The following is a 27,893-nucleotide window of genomic DNA, read 5'->3' on the forward strand; positions in this document are numbered from 1 at the left end:
CTGGAAGAAAACCTGATGGAGTCTGCAAAAAGACCTGAGACTGGGACGGAGATTTGTCTTCCAACAAGACAATGATCCAAAACATAAAGCAAAATCTACAATGGAATGGTTCACAAATAAACATATCCAGGTGTTAGAATGGCCAAGTCAAAGTCCAGACCTGAATCCAATCGAGAATCTGTGGAAAGAACTGAAAACTGCTGTTCACAAACGCTCTCCATCCAACCTCACTGAGCTCGAGCTGTTTTGCAAGGAGGAATGGGCACAAATGTCAGTCTCTCGATATGCAAAACTGATAGAGACCCCCTCACAGCGACTTACAGCTGTAATCGCAGCAAAAGGTGGCGCTACAAAGTATTAACTTAAGGGGGCTGAATAATTTTGCACACCCAATTTTTCAGTTTTTTATTTGTTAAAAAGGTTTGAAATATCCAATAAATTTCGTTCCACTTCATGATTGTGTCCCACTTGTTGTTGATTCTTCACAAAAAATTACAGTTTTATATCTTTATGTTTGAAGCCTGAAATGTGGCAAAAGGTCGAAAAGTTCAAGGGGGCCGAATACTTTCGCAAGGCACTGTATATCTTGGTATATTTTAACTAGGAACATACACAGTATACATAGCCCATAATTATTTCTTAAAGGTCCCATGACATGGTGCTCTTTGGATGCTTTTATATAGACCTTAGTGGTCCCCTAATACTATATCTGAAGTCTCTTTCCCGAAATTCAGCCTTGGTGCAGAATTACAGCCACTAGAGCCAGTCCCACAATGAGCTTTCCTTAGGATGTGCCATTTCTGTGTCTGTAGCTATTGAGGAGGAGAGAGGGCGGGGCAAGGTGGAGGGTGGGGGTGTGGCCTTGACCAACTGCCACTTTTCTCGTTTGAAAGCCACGATGTCTCTCTCCCATGGGTTGGCCAAATTCTCTGGGCGGGCAAAGCAGAGAAAGGGGAGGTAACCTTGCTTGTTATGACCTCATAACAAGCAAGATTCCAGAACGGCTCATCTGAGCTTTCATTTTCTCAAAGGCAGAGCAGGATACCCAGGGCTCGGTTTACACCTATCACCATTTCTAGCCAATTGGGGACCATAGGCAGGCTGGGGGAACGCATATTAATGTTAAAAAACCTCATAAAGTGAAATTTTCATTCCATGGGACCTTTAACATTTCAATACACTGTAAATGCAGCCTCTACCTCTGAATGGGTAAAGCACTGGTATAGCAACTGTATGACAGCTATTACTGCTTTTTTCTTTTGTGTGAACTTCCAAATTCTTTATGGCTAGTAAAGTCGAACTTTGAATTGCTGTCATCCTTGATTCTAGGGACTGACTGACTGATTTGGGGAGTGCAAGCAAGGGCCGTTAAGAAAAGATACAAATGTAACATTTCTTAACGGTCTTAACTTGTGCTCCCCACAGCCCTTAACCAGCTCACACAGTTTGAAAGAAAACACATAAAGTGGTCTTGATGATAATAAAAAACACAAGTCCTCTAACTTAGGTCTGAGAGGTTTGAGACATTAACGTTAACATTAGCCCAAAATAAAGTCGATTTGAGACAAGAACGAGTAACGTTAACTTAAGTGGTCTCGAAAACAGAGACAGCTACACGACAGGAGAATAACAGCCCTAAGCGATAAACAAGTAAGCTTCCTTTCTTTCTTTTCCCTGTGTACAAGTTAGCCACAAACAAACATGGTGGATTGTAGAAGTGATGAGGCTTGTTTTATTGTGTTTAACCGGGGCTTCTTCTTCATCCCTCAACGTTCTTATCTCGGCATTCAAAGTTGTGTAAAAATGTTAGCATTCATTTTGAGCAGGTCAACATATTTCTGGAGAGTAAAAAGAGGTTCGTAAAGAAGCAGCTAGCTTAACTATCCAGCTCGGACTTTTGTGTGGAAACATTATCGTTGAAGTTTTGTCGGTTGAACCAACAATTAATATCATTGTGGAGTTGCTTTTTTAACGTCTATTACACAGTTAAAACATTACTACAGCACTGTTACACTAAGTCAAGTTAATGAATTCGTTTTTAATATAAAGCTATACATACAGATATTGTATCAGCTAGCTAGTATTAGATTTTATTTTAACGCTCGCTAACCTTAACGTTACTTAACTAAATGCTAGCCAACCAAGGCATTGTCATTGCTAGCAGGAGAACAAATGTAACTGACCATTAACGTAAACTTAATACAGTTACTGAAACAAACAACAATTAGCTCTTGATAACAACAAAAAGATGCATTTACCTCTATGTGCTTTTTCAAATTCGATGGTGAATTCTTGAAAGCCAGCAGTTCATGGTGTTTCGGTTGGCACAATTTGCAGCACATGCCTACTATGTCAAATATCTCTCTCAGATAAGGCCAAGGATGATTGGGAATGTCTTGCTGCTTGTCTGCCGAATCTCTGCAATCTCCGTTTTGTTCATTTTCAATCATGTCGCCGTCCATACTACGTGTTAACATTACCTATCAAGCCGCAATGATTTGCTGCGAATGAATGCCGCCGAATCTGTCGAGTCGTCTTGTAGTGGTGCGTCAAATGCAACGTATATTCCCATCCAATTAGACTGAATTTGGTATTGATGACGCGAAAAATAATAATGGTAACTCCACTGAAATTATTTTAAACTAAAGTAACGAGCCACTTTTGTAAAATGTAAGGAGTAGAAAGTACCGATATTTGTGTTAAAAATGTAAGGAGTAAAAGTAAAAAGTCGCCACAAAAATAAATAGTAAAGTAAAGTAAAAATACCTGAAAAATATACTTAAGTACAGTAACGAAGTATTTGTACTACGTTACTTCCCATCTCTGGTCTCTACTGTAAATAGAAAACAAGACGTGAAACAGAGGGAAACAGCTAGCCTCTGTCCAAAGGCAACAAAATCCACCTACCAGCACTACTCATACATACTAGCTCATACATTAACATTTGATATCACGTTTGTTTAATACCTACAAAACCCAAAGTGTATTAGCCTGACAAGCCAGACCCACATCAAGATGTTGGGTCTGGGAACTCACCATTGGCAGGGCTCAATCCGAGGGGCGGTATAAACGGTTGTCTTTCAAATTCCCTCTGCACATAATAAGGATAGCACTACAACCAAGCGGAACAACGAAGAAGGTAGCGAAGCTAGTTGATAGATTAAACTTTTGTCGTATCCGGTCGGCAAAACTCTGAACACATCTGCCTTTTTAAAGAATGATTTCTGTGCCGTTCTCAAAGAAAAGCTTAACTCCAAGTCTTCCAGAAGACCGCTGTTCCCAGCAGCAGCAGCCATAAGCCCCGCCCACCGACTCTATACACGATGTGATTGGCCTGACCAGAGTTTGGTTTTTCCAGCTCGCAAGTCAACGGAGAGTGCCAAGACCCCCCTGGCTGCAAAATAAATTTGCTGCCACTAGGGTGCGTCTAGATTTCTATGCTAAAAGTGTATATGATGAACGGAGATATAAAAGTGGTAAATGTTCTTATATATATATATATATATATATGTAAAAAGAAATGTCAAAAGAGGGTTGAGGTCAGTTAGAAATAGTGTCTTCATTGCATAGTTTGTGCACCAGTGAGCATTGACAACTTTATTTTTGCACTGTCAAATCTAATCTAATCTAATCTAAGGGATCCGTGTAAAGATTGTTTGTGTAAGTTATGTTCGGGATATCGTTTGTGGTGTCTATATGTTTTGTAAAGCCTTTATGGCTACATATTGATATAGTAATTGAAATGATACTTTCAGATTACATTCCTCACACGTTTGACATAGCTCATATAGTTATATATCATTAACAGATTGAGTTAACTTGGATGTGTCTCAGTTTCAAACACCTTAAAATAATCTCCTCGTGAGCACAAATAAAGTAAGACATGCCACAACATTTTACTCCAGGACGTTTCAGGGTGGTGTTTGCCAAGAAAGATTAAAAATGAAAAACATCAAGTAAAAACCGTGACCAAGCATCGTTGCGGTAACCTGTGCTTGTCGTTTTCATGTGATCTTTGAAAGTGTTTTATGGACGGTCCCAGAAGAGCAGCCTGTCCCAAGAGGAAGAGAGAGGAGCACGATGTGACGGACAGAACTGAACTGTCTGCTCCTCATCTATTACGCAACGCATTCTTATAATCTGCTGCAAAATGGGAATTCCCATCTTTTTGTCCTATAAGTAAAATATGAATCTGTGGCATATATGTTTATCAAAGATAGTAAATATCATGCTGGTTGTCCAACCTTACATCTCAGTAGTTGGTTAGAGAAACGGCTCAACAAAGCTGGATGAGCAGTTGTGACACAGCTAAACATCCTGGAGGAACATTACATCCAGGTTTTTAGATTGACTTCCTGCCTTCAGGCGTTCCACTGCTGTCCATTAATTTCAGCACGCTACAAATCGATCACAGACTGGCTTCATTGTTTGCCATAGTTACATTGATGCATGGTATTACAGTTGCAAGCTTGGAATGTTTTGGAAAATCTTCCTTGAAAGTGCATTCGAGTAGCCTGGGGAAACCCTGACGAACTTCTGGCAAATTTGAGATTTGCTCTGCAAGTCACAACTGAGAAGGGTCAAGGTCAAGGAGTCTTTATTATCCCTGAGGGGAAATTCGTTGTGCAGCAATAGAATGCAACATAAACAACACATAAACAACAGACACTATCAGTAGAGGACACAAATAAATACATACTACACAGAAGTCCACATCTCACATTGAATTATTAACAAAGCCTATATAAGTAAGAACAAAAGAGTTTTTGTGTCTGTTTGTCCTGCATTTAGGCAGACAGAATCTGCGGCCAGACGGCAACAACATAAAGTAGCTGTTCAGGGGGTGGCTTATATCAGCCAGGACTGACTGGGCCTTCTTCAGGGTCTTTGTCTCATAGCGATTTTAAGTCAGTCAGAGGAAATTTTGCCACACACTTTAGTTATGTATTGCAGCCTGGTTTTGTTTTTAAGAGTGAGGGACCCAAACCAGCTCACAAAGGCAAAAGAAAGAATAGTTTCAATAAAAGAACAATAAAACATCCTCATAAAAGGTCTTATCGACATTGGTGTCAACCAGGCTAGCATTCGAGGACAATATTATGAATGCAAAAAAAACATGAGACTCAAGTTATCCTTTTCCTGACATCCATGTTTGGTTATTGTTTGTCTTTACTACTCACTGTTCAGCGTGAGTTTACAAAAATAAATTCAAGCTGCAGTATTGTGGTTTAACAAATTGGAATTAATTTCCACTATGATGGATTATGGTGTCCAAGCTTCTGGTCTCCACAAGTTAATTATCATACTGTGGTGAAATTACCATGGCTGATTGTAAGGCAGGAAATCCACCTCAATCTTCTAGTATTAGTATCTCTTAGTAAAAACAGTCAAATTACAGTATATCAAACATGTATGACCCACCAGAGACTGCAGGAAAGGGAAATGATCATTGATGTGTTGACTGGTTTGTATCTACTCTTTTATTTAGTGCTGCTATAAAATACATAGTTTACCTACTGCCATTCACCAAAAAATGGTCAGGCTTAGAGCATCACATTTCTGACGTGATGTGAAAACAACACTGATTGAAAGATTTGATGAAGAAAAGGAAAGCCAGCTCCCAACACTATTTCTCAACAAAAAAAGACTGCAAAAAATGTCCGGAGGTATTACATAAACCAAATCTTTCTGAGAGCTTAAAATATCATACATCTAGTTGCATAATTATAGCTTCAGGATTACAGAGCAATAAATAAAAATCCCCTCAAAGAAAAATCAATAATATTGCACATGCATAACAAATGCTGTGAATATTTTCAGAAAATTGAGTAAAAGGTAATTATGGAGGCTCTGACCACGAAAGTATTATCTCAAAGGGTTTGTGTTTGGTTCAACTTGTTGATGATGATGAACAGTCTGATGGTTCTGCTACTGTCTTCTGTTCACAGACTTAAATTAGACTCTGCAGCTGCTCCTGCTCTCTCCACATGAGCAGAGGGCCTCAGAGGGGCTTTTGGTCCTCTCTGGTTTCTACACCTGCACACTGTCTCAGACTGTTTTCCTTTTCCACACAGTGTCTGTCTCGTCCAATTACTGCCTTGTTGCTCCTGCCAGCAAGTCAAGAGTCACACGTGGTAAAAAATGCACAATGAGGGGCTGGTTAGCTCAGTTGGTAGAGCGGGTGCACATATGCAGAGGTTTATTCCTTGATGCAGAAGGTCCAGGTTTCGAGTCTGACCTGTGATGGTTTTTTTCTGTGCGTGTCTTCCCCCCTCTCTCCCCCCTTTCATGTCTCAGCTTTCCTATCTAATAAAGGCAGAAATGCCCCCAAAAAAAGAAAGATAAGTTTAAAAAAAGAATTTACAATGATAAACTGTAGCCAATCAAAAACACCAATTTTGACATAATTTGAGGGCAGGGGTTGGGACTAATTAAAATATAGAGAGCTGAAGTGATATAGAGACGGGTTCTGTTCCAGAAGTAACATTCAAAATCCCATTGACATATTTAAGGAAATAACTAAAAATCCATCTTTGGAGCAGAGCCTTTGTCAACAGTATTCCATGCTTTTAAGGATGATTAAAAAATAATCTAATATGGTTGTTTTTTCAGTATTTCTGTTAACAAACGCCATTTGAGCCCCAGACCACCGTGGGTTAAACGTCACAGTTTGACAATAGAGGCAAGTTCATGAGCGAGGTTTTAGACAGAGGAGATTACAGCCAAGCAGTTGGTGACTTTTACAGATATGGACGAAGCCATGATGATGTAAGTAACTGCACTGCCTGGTTTGTACATTTTCATGGGAGGTGTAGTTTTTTGTATGCTCACAAAGTAAATGTTTAATTTTGTTAGAATCACGAAAGTTTAAGTGCTGTAGCGGATGCTGATTTGTCTTGTATGTAATATGGAAAGTAAACCCCAGGAACACACTTCATTTTTTTCAGACTGTCCAATGAAAAGCTCAATGAGAGATTGCAACAAGTTACAGAAGCTAGTGGAACAGAGGCTATCCCGGACGTGACGTTATGACTTGAGCTCTTTATGGTTTTGCACAACTTGCCAAAGTCACCAGCCCAACATTTGGGTCAATGTGGTGAACAGCAGCCCAAGTTTGACTTTAATAGTTTCTCATCTTAGACACTGTGATGTCACAGTGAGAGTACATTCGGGGATGATTGAGTATTGTTACTCCCCACAGAAAGCCGACCAAAGAAAATAAGTTTATGACTTTGATCTAAATTTGTCCAGGATTCTGTCTTGTCTTTCCTCATTAACAGTCAGCATGGAGCAGGCAGTTATGCAACCAAAACAACAAAGATCTCCAGATGATCTCACAAAACCAACACTGTATCATCATAATCTCATGAACAGAAAGCATCTAGCTATCATAAGGGAGTAAGAAGTCTTCTATTTTACGTAACACTGTGGTTACTAAAAGCTAAAGTGAATGACATCAGTTTGTGAGTTCAGTGGATTTGTGAGCAACTTCTTCCCAATCCAGAAAAGACATTCCTGTCCCTCGCTATAAGCTGAAGTGTTGACGGGTCAGGAGAGGTTTCCCTGCAACATTCATCCTCTGTGATGAACTGTTTTTTCCCACACTGCTGAGGTCTCGGCTGACAGAAGGTCTGGAACAAGACAGCTTAGATCATGTTTTTCACACTCTTGATTTAGCAGTTCCAGTACAGTTATAAATAATGGCAAGCAGTGAATGCTCCATTACACCCATAAAATAGCGACAGAGCACAATTGGAAAAGAAAAGAAAACGAATATTCATTTTGCATTTTTTTTTTATGTCAATGGGGACAAATGCCTCATCGCATTGACTGTCTCAGTATATTATACTGTAGGTCGAGTGTTTGTACAACACAACAACAATCACCAAAACAGAAAGATAACTGGTGCCAAACTTCCAACTGATACTTGCTGATAAATAGCCAACGGGTTAGTGTTGCTGCCAAAGAACCTGGTCTGAATCTATCCCTGATTAAAGAGGGATGACAGTAAGACCTGTTTTTGACTTTTAGCCTCACTCTGAAAATGTGTCTTCCTATATCAATCAATTTGATAAAGGAGAGGTGATTCCCGATCAGGGGCACATCTGCAGTTGCAGGGGGTATGTGGAGTTTGTGGTCCAGCTCAATTCATTTGAAAAAATATAAATTACAATTAGATTTAGTAGAAAACTATATCCAAACAGCAATGCATGTACACCCCATTGCAACCAAGAGTGCGCAAAAACTAATTAGCAAGCAAGCAGAGAAGTTGAAACATGTATAAATGGCTTTACATGGTTATCGAATGGACAAATAGCTAATTGTGAAAATATCTAAAGGCAATGGATAAAAAGTTGAAATAGAAAGCTAGTAATGGACAAATGTTTGAAATGTTTGCTTCTGTTGCTTGAAGTGGTATTACAAATGCAAATTTTATCGAACCAGCCTAAACATTGATGGTTCAATTCTACAAAAAAAATATTGTAATAATATAAGAATTTATGTAATTAATAGTGTTAATCGCCATCCAGTTGAAAATCAATTCAAATGAACCCTTGGTGGTGTAAATGAGGGGGTACTTGAGTTTATTTGTAAGAGGCTATGGGGGCACGTTGGACAGAAAAGGTTGGGAACTACTGTGAAAAGCTCATTTCATTACAGTGCCATATAGGACCTTAAGTGTTTCCCCTGCAGTCTACCTTGGACAGCTCTGTATCGCAGCTAATGGCAACACTCATCTCACACACAGTCACACAGACACGTAGACACACGCACGCACGCACTATACGCACGCACGCACGCACACACACACACACACACACACACACACACACACACACACACACACACACACACACACACACACACACACACACACACACACACACAAAATACTTCCCAACAGGATAACTGCTCATCCCAGAACATCTGTGTGGTATAAATCACCCTTAGAGAGAGGTTACATCACAAACCACCAGGCCTTAGAGTGACAGATAGAGAAGCCCTTGGCAGAGACCGCCAAGCAAGAGAAAGGAATTTAACGATCACAAACTGCAATACATCATTTTTTAATTGCCAAAACACTGAAATTATGCTTCTAGTGGGGATTTCGGGATGAAAAGTAGAAGCAGGCGGAAAAATAGGGTGATGCAAGGGCAAGCTGAAATCAACACACTATTATGCTAAATGTATCTCCAGAGGTCTGCATTGGATGCTGCTATGCTCCTTAGTCCTATGAATTATATAATGCACAATAGGAATAAGTGCATACTCTACTTTGCTGGGAATTTGCTTTAGCTCATCTATACCCTATGATTTGTTGGGCCAGTATTAATAAAACTTACAAGAATTACACTCTAAAAAGGTAAAAAAAAAAATTAAATAAAAAAAAAGTAGACTGAAATGCAGTTTAGAACACAATTATAAGCTACTTCCTTTTTTATTCCTTATAATAATGAAAAACAAAGAAATAATTTCACAAAAGTTGTTTTTTTACCAAAGTTGTGTAACATCTTTAAACCTGCATCAATAGATTTTTTTGCAACTTGGGGGCAGAGCATTTTGGTGTTAAAAAGAATATAGTACTGTAAAAGATAAAGTAAACAAGGTAACAGACACTTGCCTATTTACACATCCAGCAGATACGAGAAACATTAGCAGAAGAGCACCATTAGCATTCATTTGGAGTTTGTAGCCACCTGATGGAGTCTCCCTCTAGCTCTGTTTTGGTCTCCTGAGGAAAACATATTGTGATAAATGCTGAGTGTTTAATAATGGGCAGTTTTGGGCCTGTGTCAAAGACTATCAGGCTGGTTGGACTTGGGAAAAGCAAATGATGACTTGTACACTCCTATCAGCCAGTGAACTTCTGGTCACCCGTTACATGCACTACATTGCTAGGGAGGCACGTGGACTGAAAACAGAGCAGTAATCCAGCCACGTGCCTTGTCGAATTCTTTCTCCCTCAATCCGATTCGCTCTCCTCTTCTCCCTCTGATACACACCCACATAAAAAAAAAACACATAGAGGAGACATTAATGGGTTCACATAGGCTTAGAAATGAAATACATTCTTATGAGATATAAAAGGAAATGACGAGAGGAGGGGCTGGTGTGAAGGAGAAAGAGGAGAATATGCTATACCAAAGAGATGAAAGTGATTATAAAATTATCTCAGTCCTTGGAAAGTCAAAGATGACCTGCCATGTGCCATAACTTCTTCTTCTTGCAATAAAATATTGTATATATCTATTAAAGCTGGTGTTCCTCCAGACAAACCTATCCAAACAGCTGCTGAGATCAATGAATAAAAGTCATACTTGTAAGTAGGGTCACATTCAGAGGTACCAGCTTCCCAGTACACAAACTCGGTTTCATGTTGCACAGGTACTAGACTAGACTAGACTTTAGGCATAAGCTCACACACACACACACACACACACACACACACACACACACACACACACACACACACACACACACACACACACACACACACACACACACACACACACACACACACATTTGAGTCATGCAAATGTAAAATTGCTCTATCTTTTGATCAAGTCTAAATAAAAAAACAGACAAACAGATACATGGCCCTCTTGTGGATGCACAGGTTACAGACACATCTAAAAAACCACAGATCCTCACTTCCTGTCAGCTGAAGCTGCTGTTGTGAATACATGCAGATTGATAAATTAACTTATAATGAACTTAAAATAATTGTTAGTTGCAGCCATGATAAAATCACAGCGATCGCTTTTTTAAGTGAGAGAGTGCAGATTATCTTGCCTTCCAGAGAGAAAACATCAATAGATTTGACTCTTGGCCCCCACCCATAAATAATAGGTTAATTTTATAATTATTATTATGGCTCAAACAGTGGTGATGTCTGTGGGTACCCCAAACAATAAGGGAGTAACGCAAATGTCAACTGAACACAAGGGGTTTTCCAGAAACTGGTTGCACATGCTTGCGTTATCATAAATTACACCCCCAGAAACTTGGCAGCAACTTGAGCAGAAGTCTGCTTTTCTCACACAGTCAAACATCAATCCACCTAGTAAGAACCATCCTCCACCACTGGGACTTTTCATCTGTTCCTCACTCCTCGACCAAAATAATCCTCAAGCATGAAAACATTACATTTCAGTCAGCATGCAGTAATGATTTCTTCCCTCACTTAAACCCACTGCCATGAACTGCAGTGACACTGACTTCATGCAGGTGAAAGATCCAAACTGAGCCATTTAAAGCCATCACACCCTCCTGCTCTGTCACCATGGTGCTTTAGATTTTCTAATATTAAATTAAATTAAATGACGCCATTACTGGCCACCAACACACCCACTGACATCACCAAACCACACCAAATATAATCCAAACCTCTGGAACAATGCTCATGTTAAAACACAACAAAAGAAACAGCAGCTGCATCCAATTTTGTACATGCAGTACAATGACACAATGTTCATCCTTGTATTGTTTCACCAGAACAATGCCATGTTTACACAATGTCCTTTACTTGTGCATAGGCGTGGAATTACAGTCACACCCTGGCATATGTGTATAAAGTGTGTGACGCAGGCTGATTACTGAATACACTCTTTTAGAGACTGTCATGGCCACAGACGGGCCTATAATCCATACCTGCTGTGGCTAATCTGCTCTTCGGATTATCCGGGAGAGGCCAAACAGCAGAGTGGAAAAAGCCAATATATCAGTGACTCTAAGAAAAAGAGCAAGTCTCTTCCCAATCTGTTTTTTTTTTTTTGACAATGACAAGATGTTACAACCCCTTCCTTTAGAGGTGCTGGCGGACGGATTTGCTGTCTTTCGACAGAGCTAGGCTAGCCGTTTGCCTCTGTGTTCAGGGTTTATGCTAAACTAAGATAACTGGCTGCTGATGTGATATCAAGTCATATCCTTATCTGACCTTCCAAAAAAAGCGAACAAATATATATTTCCCAAAATGTCGAACAATTTCTTTAATTAAAGTACAGAAATAGTATCAGCTAAATATTCTCAAAGTATCAAGAGTAAAAGTTCTTTTTTTGTAGAATAGCCACATAAGGCATTGTATTAAATGTATCTATTACATTATTACATTATTATTTAAGAACCATTTATTATGTAAGTAGCAATTTGTTGTAGCTGGTCAAGGCGGAGCTACTGTTGGGTCAATTTTTATTTGATAACGAAACATCTTATTCACAGGTGTATTGTGTGTTTTGTAAATGAAATCGTAATCTGAACAGTACCTACAGCTGAGTAGAAGTAAAAAGTTCCATATAATGGAAATCATCAAGTACAGCGCTTAAGTAAATGTACTAAGTTACATTCTACCACCCGACCAGAGTCTGCATTTTATATAAAACACTTTATTTTGTACATGTTACAATTTGTTATTTAGTAATTTACACAGCTGCACGGTATGATAACATTGTTAAAATGGTGAAACAGTTATCAGTATAAAAAGAATATGTTCATATATTGAAACATTTGAGACACACATGATTTACATCCGACAACCGCTACTAATATCTACAATGTTATTTACACGACAGAACACTGTATGGGATGATTGGCCGTTTGTCCAGGTGGCAGATGGAGTACGTTGACAAAGACTGTATGCAGACACTAAAAAAAGCATCCATATAAAAATACAATTGAATATGCAGACTGAAAAAGGCATGACACTGTTACAATGGTCTGCTTTACCGATGTTTGTCGCTTGTGTAGACCTCTAAAATAAGCGCAGAGGACGAGAAGCATGTAATGTAAACAAGACGCTAGGACATGATCTACGTGTCTGATTTGGACGTCACACTGGACGACAACAAGCGAAAAACCTACAGATCATAATCAGCTGCAGCTGTGGGGGTCCACTCAGGGGACAAGAGGGATCAAGCACAACAAGTCCAGAGAGGAACATATGAGAACACCAAAGAAAACACTGGAATTAGTCTGTCAGAAGGTTTCAGATTGAGGAGCAGGATCATGGCCAAACAAGTAGTCACAGGGCAGATCATTTTTTAAAGAATTGCTGGTAACCTTGAGGTTTTTTCAGCAGGAGACGCAGCTGGAGGTTGTCTTTCCAAAGAGTGCATGTTTTTATTCAGCTTGCTTTCCCTGGTTTACCTGTTCTTTCAGTTGCATTACATATGACATCTGAAAGCAGACCATTTGATCAAATCCCTGGCCTGCTTGCCCCAGAGCATTTTTCCAATGAGATGTGTTTTCACTTATTTCTGAATCCCAGAGCTATAGAGGGTTCATGCTCTCTGCCTTTCTCCCATCACCACTGTTTTCACTTTCTCATGTCTACATTTACAAACATACACACCAAAGCTTCTGATTCATGGAGCTGTTAAAACGGCAGAAAAATCACCTGCCATGAGAAAAATAGCTGGACCAAAGTTCAGATTGGGAAAGGCTGCTTTTAAATTGATGAACAGTAATAATACACAAGCATTCAATTTGGCCACCTTAAAGTAATAGTTTGACATTTTGGGAGATAACGCTTATTTGCTTTCTGGCAGAGATTCAGGTGGAAAGATTGATTCCACTTTCTGTGTACATAGCTAAATCCGCCTACCAGTATCTCTAACGCTTATTGACATGTTATATCTAGTTTGTTTAATATATACGTACTTACGTGGGCAGATTTCATTCCCTTTAGGCAGAGCCAGGCTAGCTGTTTCCCCCTGTTTCCAGCTTTTGTGTTAAGCTAAGCTAACGGCTGCTGGCTGTACCTTTATATTTAACGGACAGATATGAGAGTTCAATGGATCTTCTCATAAAAGTCTTAGAAAGAGAATATGCATATTTCCAAAAATTGTTGAACTATTTCTTTAATGTACAGTATTGTATACAGAGTTGATCTATTGGCGTCCCTTTTAAATTTAAAAAATGTGTCATCGTAGACCACTACATTTTAAATCAAGATAGCACCATTGACTAAAGCAGCTTGAGCAGTTTTTCTGCGCCTCTCTGAGAAAACCTAAAGAGTAAATTTCAGCTTTGTAAAGACAAAAAGTATAATATCTTAACTAGCAAACATCCTAACCATATATATATATATATATACACATATTCACAGATTTTAGTTCTTCCCTTTAAGAATGGACAGATATGACAAGACAAAACAAAACCGATTATTCCACTAAACAAAAGGACTACTTTAGACATGTGATGACGTGATGAACATTTCAAGTAATAGGAAGCAGTCCAGTTTTCCCCAAAAGGGAGACGTCCAGTAGATGAGCAGTAAACACTTGATGTTACAACCAGCTCACCCAGTCAAGAGAAGGCACAAAGGAAGGAGGAAGAACAGAGACATACGCAGACACAGAGAGGGGTCGTGGGTCAAGAAAATAAAGAGCAGTGTGCTGAATGACATTCCGTCTTAAACAGTCCAGATTCTGTGTGAGTGCCATGATGAAGAAAGTGCTGAGTCTTGACAGGGAGCTTCACTTAACATAGAGGCATGTTTCTGTGCAGCAGAAAAAGTGTGTCAGTATGCAAGGTCCACCTTTTTGTAAGTATTATACATATCAATATACAGTCTACACTACATTTCTACTATCATGTGTTTTTAAAGGTTTTTGCTAATAAAATATCTTACTTGTAGAAGTCTGAAATTAATGAATTGCAATTTAGCTAACTGAATTTGCCCTTTAAGCTCTTGGAAATGCCTTATTATATCTTGATTAATGAGGCTGCAATATGCTGTGAGCCACTAATGAACCAACCATTAAAGAATCAAGGTGTTGTTTTTTCGTACGGATAAAAACAAAACAAGATCTAACGTGTTAATCAACTTTAGAGGTGCTAGAAGGAGGATTTTGTTGCCCTTTGACATAGTCAAGCAGTTGGGCATTCCAGTCTTTATGCTAAGGTATGCTAACTGTCTGTATTTTCATATTTAACGTACAGACATAAGAGTAGTGTCAATCTTCTCATCTAACGCTCCATAAGAAAGAAAATTAGTCTATTTCCCAAAACTATTCCTTTGAATCTATTTCCATGCTTACTAGATGTAAATCATGAGCCATATACAAACCATTTTAAAATTAAGGCTGCCTAATTCAAACTTAATTGCTTAAATATTTATTTCAAAGTCTGAAGTAAACACTTTCTTTCCATCTTATACATAGTTTATTTAGGTAGGATAATTTTCTCAATCTGGACCCTATTTATGTTTTTGTGTGTTAGAGACAGATAGGAACAACAATCTTTAAAATTGGTCCAGTATTAACCGTGAACGCTGTAAACTATGCTGTGTCCTCTATGGGGCAAATGTGCATCATCAATTTGGTCCACTAAAAGCCACTGTGTCCGACAACATTATGGAAGGGATCCCTACAGAGATATGCTTTTTTACAACCTCTTTAAGCCCTTTTTGTTTAACCAGAAACAGCTCTGAGGTCGCTAGCGCTAAACCCACCAGACTCCATTTTAAAAAAACATACTTGTATTGTGTATAGAGCCAACATGTTTTCACATGTAAATCGGTAAACTATGTGTTTATTTCAACCAAAAGTAGAGTTGTGATGGTTGGAGACTTTTCCAACCATCACGTTGGAAAAGTCGTGATGTTAAGTTTCCTAGTTTTATTTTGTTTCTGTCGACTTTGACTGAAGTGTATTTTACGATGCTAAAATTACAGTTTATTTACATGGAGTCTGGTGGCTTTAGCGAATGCAATTTCGTGAATGTTTTTATGTTTAAACAAAGGATCTTACTCTATAACAGAAAGCTCGACCTCCTTAAAAATCCCTTCCAAAATGTTGTCAGACACTTATAGAATAGAATATTAATCTAAGCCTGTCAATGGCAAAACCAGCACTTTTCGGGATGTAAATACAAGCTGCACAATTGCCCTATTAACTTACATTGTAGATTGTTTCACCGCTGCCGACTGCAGCGATCTTGCCTAATACTGGACCAATGTCGAAGATTGTTGTTCCTATCAGTCACTTAAAACATTAGAAAATAGAACGTCGCAGGCAGCGCTGCCTGGAAGGCACTAGGATTAGGCAATGGTTCTGGTTAAGGTTAGGGTTAGGTGCCTTGAAGTCGACGGTCGCAGCGCTACCTTGAAGTCGACGTTGAGGGCTTAAAACACCATCGAGCTGAATCACAAAAAAAAAAACTTAAAGTATCTTTGTCTTTTCATCCCGACATACTGTTGGTCAGCTGGTATTTTTGACAAAGATCTTGAGAGGACTCTTGAAATTAAGAACCTGCTACAGTCTTTAAATGAAGAAAAAATACCTTGTTGTTCACGGGAGAGTTTCATGTGTGTGCAGAGGAGCTCTCTCTGCGGGTATCCACAACACTACAGCACATACAAAACACAAACACATTAGATGTCATCTTTCTAGGTAAATTGGTCACCTTATTTACTGCACAAACAAGTAGCCACAACTTAACTCAGGTTTATATGGCATGAAGCATCTCTGTATGGCACACAGAGTGGAGATATACAGCCAGGTACGACTTAAAAACAATCACTTTACACACAGACACACTGCTACTGCCAGACTGCTGGCAGACGAAGGAATGTCTGTGTCTCCAAATGGTTTCTGTCTCATTGCATCAGCTCCAGGCCTGATTGGTGGAGATTTAAGAATGATAAATCTGTTTCCACACTGGCTTGGCATGGCTTGAACTCTTCGTCGTCCTCCAGCTCTCAACAAACAAACTAATCCTTTTTTCAGCACAATCTTGACCAGACTCCGGTATCTCAAACTCACTTCCCTTTTTCCTCATACCCTGGTTTGTTTGGTCCATGTGTTTATCTCATTGCAGTATGAAAGGAAAAATAAGAGAGGCACTCACGCTTGATGATGCCGTACAAAGTCTGCAAACTGCCGGTCCTTTGCGTAGAGCTCAATAATGCGTATCCTGTCTTGGATTTCCTGCAGAAACACATGGTATCAGTCGGAGAGGGAGCATTACATCAAAGGCAGATAAACAGTAAACTGAACAGGATGTGGCTCAATCAAAACGTGACATTTTAAACTCACCAATGACTTTCCTATTTAACGGCAAGGCACACCTCCCACCTAAAATTCTGTACAACAGTATGGATTTTTGTGAGTGGAACTATGAAGAAATTTAAAAAAGGCACCCAGAGTACGTCCGTATCAGGCTGGTTGTAGTCTCGCATTTCCAGACCCTCATCCACAGCGCTGCGGAGGAGGGCCTGGCAAGTCCACACAGCATTCCGTGATGGGAGAAAAACGTGCTCTAGTTTATTGGCATTTCTTTAAAACAATCACAATCGGCTTGGGCAGCGCTAAGTGCCGTATGGAGCAACGGCGCCTCTGCAAAAATAGCCTCGAGAAGGAACGTGTTTTGGTGGACGTGTAAGTTTAAAGGTTTGTATTGGTCGTGCAACAAAAACTCAGATTGGACAGATAGTCTAGCTAGCTGTCTGGATTTACCCTGCAGAGATCTGAGGAGCAGTTAACCACAGCCAGAGTTTAAAATGCCAACACAAAGATAGCCCAAGGTAACGGAAATCCGGCCTAAATGAGGGACATCCGGCGGAATTTCGGGCGGCACCAGAGCAATCTCGTAAGTGGAATGTAGTGTATATAGACTAGCCTGGTTCAAGTCTGTTCAAACTAAGATACTTGTTTTTCTCCCCCAAAAACTTTTCCAAAATGGTTTTCAGAATGTATAAATCTTAAAACGCTGGCTTGTGTTTTTCCAATTATATAATATATGTTTATGAGATGAACCATTCTGCATGATGAGTACTTTTACTTTTGGTACTCTATATTTTTATGCTAATACTTTTGTACTTTTACTTAAGCAAAGTTTTGAATGCAGGGCTTTTACAGAGTATTTCTTCACTGTGGTATTGCGACTTTTACTACTTTTAAGTACTTCTTACTGTACACCACTGGTCATCTCTAACTTTTCCTGTGATTACCTATTTTAAATGTCAACTTACCCGATCACATAGTACAGCTGTAATAACTAACCAGTATTTATGCTGCAGCAACTTAGCATGACTCCTGGACAAAATTTCAAAGTCTCTTCATGTGGCTAAGACATCTCTTAAATCAACCAATAGATAGCAGCCCCCCCACACACATACATACATACACATATACACATACATACATACACACACACACACACACACACACACACACACACACACACACACACACACACACACACACACACACACACACACACACCTCCTTGGTCAGTTCACTGTTCTCATAGATGTGTCGTATCTCCTCGCTGCTGAAGTCAGTGGAGGCCTCAGCGCTGGCACTGCTGTACACGGGAGCTTCAGGATAGCGGCGGTAGTAGTGGCTGTACCCTGTAGTGGCCTCACTCTCATACATGGGGTTGTACTTGGTCGCCCTCTCCAGAGACGGTATACTCTCTGCTCTCCTGCGGAGCAACACGTAAAAAAATCAGACACAATGTGGATGCACGATAATGAACAAAGCCACGCATCATCTGGGAAGCCAGAAAAGATAACTGTGCTGCAGTGACTAAGACGTTAGTGCTGATTATAACCTTTATTAACCTTGGATAAGTCATTTTAGTTTCCAGGTTATCAGAAGGCCTATGGTGTTAGTTGTTAATGGGCTTTTTGTAAATAGATCAGCACCATATTTGATCAGTTAACGGGCTTAGGTTAACATAGTGTTTCTAATATCCACTGGCTGCTCTGGGAACCATGTCACACACAGACACATAGATAGATGGTGAACAGATACTTTGTGTATTGCTGTCTGCAAAAAAGAGAAAAAGTAAAGGAAGGATCAAAGCAGGACAGGAGGAAAGAGACACCCAGGCAAAGAGAGAGAGGGGTGGCCCTACTGCTATAAGCCTCGATGAGTAAAGGGATGGTGCGGTGGATAATTTTGGCCATCTAACTGAGGATACAGTCATGGGATGTCTCAACTTATTTTGTCCCCCCGGGAAGGTATCCAGGCTTCTTTAATCTTAAAAGGATTACATGGAGGAGAGAAAACTTCAAACACACTAAATTGAAGTGTTTCTGTTCATTATCAGACAGAAAAGTATGGTTTGTTTATTTTCAAGAATAGACTTAACAGATTTTGCTGATAAAAAAAATAAATAAATAAAAGAAATCTGACTGGTTAATTCATCATATACTTTTCATTTTACTAAGCAATGTGATGTAGGTTATTATATGTATATAGGATATACAGTACAGGCAAAAGTTTGGACACACCTTCTCATTCAATGCGTTTTCTTTATTTTCGTGACTATTTACATTGTAGATTCTCACTGAAGGCATCAAAACTATGAATGAACACATATGGAATTATGTACTTAACAAAAAAGTGTGAAATAACTGAAAACATGTCTTATATTTTAGATTCCTCAAAGTAGCCACCCTTTGCTTTTTTGATAGCGCTGCAAACCCTTGGTGTTCTCTCAATGAGCTTCATGAGGTAGTCACCTGAAATGGTTTTCACTTCACAGGTGTGAAACGAGTGGCCATCATTACTTTAACAAATGAAGGTCAGTCAGTCCGGAAAATTGCTGGTGACACTGTTGGGGATTTATTCAAAATTCAAGGCATACTGAACCAGCATGGCTACCACAGCATCCTGCAGCGACATGCCATCCCATCCGGTTTGCGTTTAGTTGGACCATCATTTATTTTTCAACAGGACAATGACCCCAAACACACCTCCAGGCTGTGTAAGGGCTATTTGACCAAGAAGGAGAGTGATGGAGTGCTGCGCCAGATGACCTGGCCTCCACAGGTACCGGACCTGAACCCAATCGAGATGGTTTGGGGTGAGCTGGACCGCAGAGTGAAGGCAAAAGGGCCAACAAGTGCTAAGCATCTCTGGGAACTCCTTCAAGACTGTTGGAAAACCATTTCAGGTGACTACCTCTTGAAGCTCATCAAGAGAATGCCAAGAGTGTGCAAAGCAGTAATCAGAGCAAAGGGTGGCTACTTTGAAGAATCTAAAATATAAGACATGTTTTCAGTTATTTCACACTTTTTTGTTAAGTACATAATTCCACATGTGTTCATTCATAGTTTTGATGCCTTCAGAGAGAATCTACAATGTAAAAAGTCATGAAAATAAAGGAAACGCATTGAATGAGAAGGTGTGTCCAAACTTTTGGCCTGTACTGTATACAGTATTTTTATGTATGTGAGAGTCAGGATCACATATATATATATATATATATTCTGTTTCTGCTTGTTCCACAACTTAACATCTATTCAAACCCAGGGCTACAGGTTTGTTTTTTTGGATACAACTTCATAGGGATGCATACATCCTACAGAAATATTCTCGCCCTCTTGTGCATTATTTTTGTGCACATATTGTAAATTCAGCCTGACATATTTGTTATCTTTGGAAACATCTTAGATCTCCACTAAAAGTTAAAATACAGTAGCTCTGTAGGTTTAAACTAAGCTTGGCCACACAACATACAGTAAGTAGGTTCTCCAGAGTTTAAGAAGTTAAAAGAAGGGATTTTCTTCTGTCAGCACAATTATTTGTTTGTTAAGGACACAATTATGTTCTTTTTTATTCACTACTGTGTCACTCACTGATAATTAAACATGTAAATCTAAATCTGAAAACTATGGAGAGACAGATTGAGAATGGCATGGATTAAATGCTAGATCTAACTCGTGGATGGCTGTTGAAAGTTTTGGCCATATGGAGTTGTTTTCCTCACCGTAGGGGGTCCTCGGACTCATCCTTATCATACTGATCCCGTAATGTCCTGGCGAGGAAGAAAATGACTCCGGAGGCCACCAATAGGAATCCAGCTACGGAAGCAATTGCTATGCCGACCACCAGCGGCTCAGATACGTACTCCTCACAGTGCTCTCCTCTGTACCACCAGTTCTCCCCGACGCGACACCTGAGGTGACGAGAGAACATTCGTCAGTTCTAATTTTGACTGAACACAGACTGATTCCAGAAGAAAGACATACCCATCACTGTTCTTCTGTTTTTAATTATATGTTGAATGATTAAAGAAAAAATTAATGACCAAATCCTCAATTCATGTATTTTGTTTTGACATAGTTAATAACAACAATTATAATGTTCTGTATTCAACATTAAATCATTAATGCCTTGTTCTGAAATAAAATAACACTTCAAATGTTTGTTTCCTGTCTCCATGGAGCAATAGTACTTTTGGTTGGACAGTGTGAAGTAAACAACAATCCAGCAGCATCTGGAGCTGCCTGCATGTTTTATGATGTGGTAGAGGGTGTGAAACAAAGGTTAGCACTCATCTTGGCACACATCCTCGTTTCTGTCTGTTCATAATCATTCATTTTAAAGTGCACCACATACAACAGTTTCAACAGTGCCAGAGGACATGTTTCTGTCACAGATTTGAATTAATGGCACTTCAGTCATGCCACGTCATGTTATTACACATATGACTCATGCAAATGTCTGTTTGGACACGGAAACACATACACAAACATGCTCAGACACACACACACTCACAGCAGAATTGTTTACAAGTAAGCCTTTGAATTTTTTTAGGTAATAAAATAAATAAAACAGAATATAATTAACAATATTTCACCAAACAAAAATGTTATAATATGCATCCTGGAGCTAAAAAATGGATGACAATATTAAATAAATCTTAGTAAGTATGCCTCCCCAAATGGTACGGATTGTTTTCATTTACCTACAGTACATTTAGTGCCATAAGGCACAATTAAATTAACATAATAAACTGCCAAAGGTTTGAGTGAATGTTGACATGATTTTCTTTTAACAACCTTGATTTGGCCAGACAATATATGTATAAATATATATATTCCTATTTGTAGCCAACTAAGGTATAGTTGGTTATGATATGATTATAAGTCTTTAGGCTAGTGCCCATTTTCACATCCTAAGTATGAGGAGCCAAAAAGAAAGTGCTTTGGAACAAATGTTTGGAGTGCGCTGGATATCTCATCTCCACACAATCAACATCCATCCATCTAGAAGATAATAATCAGGCCTCCTGCATGAACTGTTAAAAAGCTGTTTCTGTGATGAAGCACTGGCCTTGTAAACCTGCAAACTCAGACACTCTTTCCACACACACGCAGATCACTTCCCCTAATCCCCACCCACCTGCAGATGGCTCCCTGACCGGGGATGATGTCACATTTGCCGTCATTAAGGCAAAAGTCAGACCGCAGCTCACAGATACTCTGACAGGGCAGGCTGTCCACGCTAAAGTAGCCAGCATTACAGACACACTCCGCCTCCCCCGACCACTTGTTCACCTTACACTCTGCATACTCGTTACACGCCTGGAACTTACAGGGGTCGGCCTTGTCACCTGGAAATGAAAGTACCAGTAAAATATATATATATATATATATATATATATATATATATATATATATATATATATTTAGATATTTAGATATAAAGAGAAACTGTAACAAGCAGCTCTCAGACATGAGAGTGGCATCGATCTTATTATCTAACTCTCTGCAAGTAAGCAAATGAGCATACTTCCCAAAATATTGAACTATTCTTTTAAATAACACCAAAAATAAAATACAAAATTGACAAACTCAACAAAGTAATAGCCTTTTAAAACACACAATATTCAATTGACATGCTGTTTCAACTATGCCTCTTTCACCATTGCCTGTATGATGTATGTCATTTATTCTGAAATTTAAATAAAAATAGTTGAAAAAAAATAATAAAACACAAGATTCTCAATGTTAAAAAAAAAACAAATAGACATACAGACACATGCATAGACCATTCTTCCTCCCTTTTTAATGCAGCCCTAACGCATGCTGGGATCCAGCATTGTGTGCTGGCTATGATGACAGATTATGACAGTTCAGTCATGATCATAAACACAAGCATGAATGACTGATGTTCGCATAAACAGAAGCCTGGAGTTCGATACCACGAGGAAAAAAAAAAGAGCACAGAAAATGACATGCTGGTTCTATAATAGAAGTATAGTGCAATATAATACACACACTGTATAAAAGCAGAGCTGCTTAAAGTTATCTGTAGGTCAAAGTGATATGTGTCAACTTGGCTGCTGTTCAGGGAAGCCCTGATTATCTCAACCCAGCTGATGTGACCGTGACAATCGCCTCTTGAGACGAAGAACTGCCACGACAAGGATTCAACATCTGCTTTCCCAGGCCTTTTTACACACAAGCACGTTTTTCAATACTGGCTCAGAGAAGGATGACACCCATTATGGGAATAGTTCAACGTTTTTGGAAATACGCTTTCTTGCTGAGAGTTAGATGAGAAAGTCGAAGCCACTCTCATGAATATACTGTATCTGCACTTTCAATATGAAGCTCGACCCAGGAGCCGGTTAGCTTAAATTAGCAGAGCCTACAGACTGAAAACAGGGGAAAAAGCTAGCCTGACCCTGTCCAAAGGTAACAAAATCAGCCGATTAGCACCTCTATAGATCACTAATTAACATTGTATAAATTTCTTTGTACAAAAAAAAAACATTTGCGGTTTTACAGGGAGTTATGTGCGAACCTACCTGACTCGACATCCAGTGAGTACTTATCAATGGCCAAGTTCATGGTCTGGTAGGCTGTGTTACAGAAGTCCTCCAGGATCAGATAGACAGTGTTGGTGACGGTTTGTGGCACAGGTTTGCCAAATTTCATCCGACTGTTTACCACAATGCTGCCGTTCCTGAAGTTCAGGATCTCCAGGTTCTCAAAGTTACTCAGGTTGGACTGCAGGTAGGGCACGAGCTGGGAAAAGATTGAAAAATGTACAGTTTGATGTTACAACACAACAGTGGGACTACTGATAACCACAAGAAAAGTAAATGTGAGAGGTTTACCAGCTCTATGAAGCGTTGCTCCAAAGCTTTGTATTCTGGGGAGCTCTTGTTAAAGAGATCATCTGAGAAGATCATGTTGGTCACCCTCAAGCTGAAGAACACCATCAGTGCTCGTCCAGGGTTCACAGGCATGGCGATATTGACTTGGTCTGTGCCGTGTGCGACACCAAACGGAAAGCTAGTGCTGCCCTCCTCTGTGTGGTTAATCAAACCATAACCATAATGGATCACATCATAGTCCTGATCTCCAATGGTGGCATCTTCCAATCCTTCGTTAGCAGTCTGGATCTGGGGGGTAAAAAAGATGAGACTTTCTATTTCTAACTGGGGTACATTTACTTTGTCTAAAGCTTAGATGCTGTTTCCACAGATTTGTACAAAGTTTCATCCTCATTTGAAAATGGAAAAATATGCACGTAAGCTGCAGTATCATTCAAGTTTAGGTATCCTTACACAAAAAAACTTAAAGTTTAAACATTAAAAGGAAAAGCAAGATGTGATTTCTCTATTTCAAAAAACTAAAAATGTGTATTTTGTGACACTTTGCCACCTTTTTCAATTCTTTTGTTTTACCTCAACCAGTGAAGGGATGATGATATCAGTCTGAGCAACATCAGAGATACGGGTGAAAGGCGACTCCCTCTCTGGAGACAGGGCAGTCGGTTGGGCAGGCCTCATGGTGACCAGTAAGATATCATCATCTGAAAGATCCCCTGCTGAGATCTCTGGAGCTGCTGGGCCCTCTTCCTCTACAGGTGGAGCTTGTCCCTCGCTCTCTGTTGCTTCCTCCATGCCACCCGCTTCAAATACAGGTTCCTCAGGATAGGTCAACACCACATGAATGTCTGCGTCTTCCGCAGGCTGATCAGGGTTAACTTCCTCATCTGCAGATGGTACAACTGTGAACTCCTCTTCTGTGCCCTCCACCAAGTCTTCACCAACAGGAAGCAGATCTGTTTCTCCTGCCTCCAGCTCTGATTCTTTATTCGCTACATCTACAGCCACAGTAGGTGAGACTAGGGCAGGCGGGCCTTCTTTTTCTGTGGTCTCAGTTGCGATTGTGGAGAACTCAAGCCCCTCTGGAATCTCTGCCTCATTCACAACTACCTCATCCAGATGCTCCTCTTCCAGAGTTTCAGTAGTAGGTTCTTCTCCAACTGCCGCAACCTCAACTTCCTCGGTTTCAGCTTCAGAGATGGCACCTGCATTTATGGTGACGTCTTCTGTTATCAGCCCATCTTCTGAGCCAGTCTCCTCAAGAGACACTTCTTTTTCTTCTTCTGTGGATATAGATGGTTGAAGCAAGACCTCCATGTCATCTATGCCTGAACCAGAGGCCTCAACCTCCACCGGTGGTTCAGGCAGTGTGACGCCCTCTGGCAGCTCAGGTGAGGGAAGCTCAGCTGGTGGGTTTTCTTTTACAACAGGAGTCTGCACAGTGTTCCACAGTAGCAGGCCCTCCTCCTCAATGCCTGGAAAAACAAAGACGAGAAGAAACTCAACTCAATCTCTGCTAGTCTTTTTTTTTTTTATAGAAATTGTCTACCTTTTCCAGAGCCCAGAGGCAAACCAGACAAAACATTTAATTTAAGATCGGCATAGTGAGATTTGAGAGGTACAGAAAATCATCCATCCATTTCCTGAGAAGCAATTTCAGTGCAAACATAAAGCAGTAGGAAGTGCAAGACTGCAAGTGTCACAAAAAGGGAAATAATAACAGAAAAGGTATAGGTGAAAAGAAAAAGCACATAGGGTGATGCATTGCACGTGTGAATCTATGCTTATGTTTAGGATAAACACTCACCGCCAGCTTCAGGTGATCTAGTGGTCAGGACAGGACCAGGAGACACAACTGCACTCTCCTCCAGAACAACAACGTCATTTTCTGTGTTTGTTACTGTGTTGGTTTCAGAGGGCACAGGCAGGACGTCGTCTTTGTTGACATCCTCGGTGTCCTCTTCTAGGATCGGGACCTCTGGTGGCTCATCAACAGCATTAATCTGCATCACAAACAGGCTTTATTACCTAAACCTTTTGGGACACTCTGGAGTGTGACATGCAACAGGAGCCTTGATTGGCCAGCTGTTTTGTGTTTACAGGTCAGGCCAATCAGAGGCCCGTTCCAGAAAGCAGAGGCCCGTTCCAGAAAGCAGGTTTAGTGAAAACTCTGAGTTTGTTAACCCTGAGATGAGGGAAACTCTGGGTTTTCCGTTCCAGAAAGAGAGGTGACTTCACCTCAGAGTCAGTTACTATGGTAACTGAGTCTGTGAACCTAACCTGGTCGGGAGCAGGTTTTCTTCAAGAGACCTCGAGTTTCTCTCAGTCTCCTCCCGCTGAGAGGGAGGAGACTGAGAGAAACGGGGAAAAAAACTCGAGTTTCTCTCATTTTCCTCCCTCCAACCCACCTCCCTCTCAGAGGGAGGGGAAACTCATTTCCTCATTCATTTAGTCTGTATCAGGCGCATTTTAAGTAAGGGATAATGTAGAGCGAGGCGGTTGTTATAGCGAATACAACCCCGACAGGGTGATCAGGACCCCGACGCGAAGCGGAGGGGTCTTGAATCAGCCTGAAGGGGTTGTATTCGCTATAACAACCGCCTCGCTCTACATTATCCCGCTTATTACATGGCTACTTACCAAATAAATCAATAATTTGACTAATAACTTGACAAAATATAGATTTAAATGGGAGTTTATTGATTTAAATACGATTGTATTGCTTCCACTAGAGAAAATAGTCCGTTCCGTCTCTACGGTTGGAATCCTGCGTCCATAGCAACGTAAAAACTCTGTAATGCAATCCTTCGTCTATTAGCTACTCAACACCACCTTACGGGCTGTGGTAGTAGCCGTATATTTTATGGGGTGCTGCCGTGGTGGACAAATGACCCAGCTGCTGTTTTAATCACTGCAGGAATTGACACAACATTAGCTGAAGCGTTGTAGTGAGCTAGCGGGCTATCGGCTGCTCTAATTTACAGTAAACTGAACATTTCTGTTGACGGTGAAGTGAGACACGGTGAATGGCTTCTTTGGGAATATTTATGTGGACGTTTATGTCCTCATTAATCTCGTTTCCTTTTTGCAGAGCCGCTGCATGTTGACACACCTGTAAGTTAACGTTAAACAAGTTGCAATGTAAGCTAACTAATTAGCGTTGTTGTCCCTACGGCTGTTACTGCGTAGCTAGCGATCATACACGGTATAGAAAGATACTAGCGATAGACGCTCATCAGATCTGCTGTCATTGCTTGGAGGACAGAAGTTGCTCCACGTTTCCCCACAGCTGATAGGCTAAATTATCCGGACTTCTTTCAGCGGATTGATTGATAGCTGTCCTCCAGAGTGAACAGAACTGCGTCCATGGCAACGCTCTGCTTTTGCATGGCAACGGTGTGTTATCCTTAGCAGCGGTCTGTTATCAAGAAATAACAGACCGCATTCTACACAATGATTCTACATTAGAATTCAAGCAAGCCATGTAATAATGCAGTTTGTTAACTGCATGAATAAAAAAACGTATTGGTTTATGTTAGGCAGACTATAAAATGTTTTTTTTCTCAAACATGTCATGTCCTTTTGTCGACGATCCCGTTGATGAAAAAGCTGTATTAATTCAGAGAGTTTACGTCGGGAGATGATATTGAGTTTTTTCATTTCCACATAACCGATTTGAGTGGTATTTTTTATCACAGTCTAGGTATGCAGATACCTTATCCTTCCACTAGTTCAACATCGTGGATTCTTTGTGTCGCATTACGTTTTTTGCAAACGGCAGTTTTCTTTATAACAGTGTAGCGGATCATACTGTAATAGTGCAGAGCCGTCAGAAAAGTGTGATCGCTCTGAAACGTTTTTTAACGTGTTCCCTGGACTCAACCAGTGAGAGCCATTAAAAAGAAATACATGATTATACTTATAATTCTGTTAATGATCATGGTGCTGCAGCCTCAGAATGGGAATAGTATAGTTTACTTTTTCGCCCGCAGGATTGCACCTGAATAAAATTATAAGTGTAGCCTACAATTCCA

At 40.0% G+C, this 27,893-nt stretch overlaps 1 protein-coding gene across 2 annotated transcripts in view; it reads right to left on the bottom strand.

Moving 5' to 3' along the window:
• Positions 1 to 12,363: 12,363 nt before the first annotated feature.
• Positions 12,364 to 27,893, bottom strand: part of impg2a (interphotoreceptor matrix proteoglycan 2a) — a 29,946-nt gene continuing 14,416 nt past the window's right edge. For both annotated transcript variants that reach the window (XM_039818718.1, XM_039818717.1), the window contains exons 13-22: positions 25,667 to 25,862; positions 24,436 to 25,334; positions 23,863 to 24,150; positions 23,551 to 23,770; positions 22,140 to 22,350; positions 20,722 to 20,910; positions 18,225 to 18,426; positions 16,849 to 16,928; positions 16,282 to 16,345; positions 12,364 to 14,497 (exon numbers count right to left, since the gene is read on the bottom strand). In XM_039818718.1, coding sequence (XP_039674652.1) covers positions 16,303 to 16,345; positions 16,849 to 16,928; positions 18,225 to 18,426; positions 20,722 to 20,910; positions 22,140 to 22,350; positions 23,551 to 23,770; positions 23,863 to 24,150; positions 24,436 to 25,334; positions 25,667 to 25,862 — 2,328 coding nt within the window. In that variant the 3' untranslated portion in view covers positions 12,364 to 14,497; positions 16,282 to 16,302. The remainder of the gene's footprint in view (positions 14,498 to 16,281; positions 16,346 to 16,848; positions 16,929 to 18,224; positions 18,427 to 20,721; positions 20,911 to 22,139; positions 22,351 to 23,550; positions 23,771 to 23,862; positions 24,151 to 24,435; positions 25,335 to 25,666; positions 25,863 to 27,893) is intronic.

This window comes from Perca fluviatilis, chromosome 12 (assembly GCF_010015445.1).
Source record: "Perca fluviatilis chromosome 12, GENO_Pfluv_1.0, whole genome shotgun sequence".
Lineage (NCBI taxonomy): Eukaryota > Metazoa > Chordata > Actinopteri > Perciformes > Percidae > Perca > Perca fluviatilis.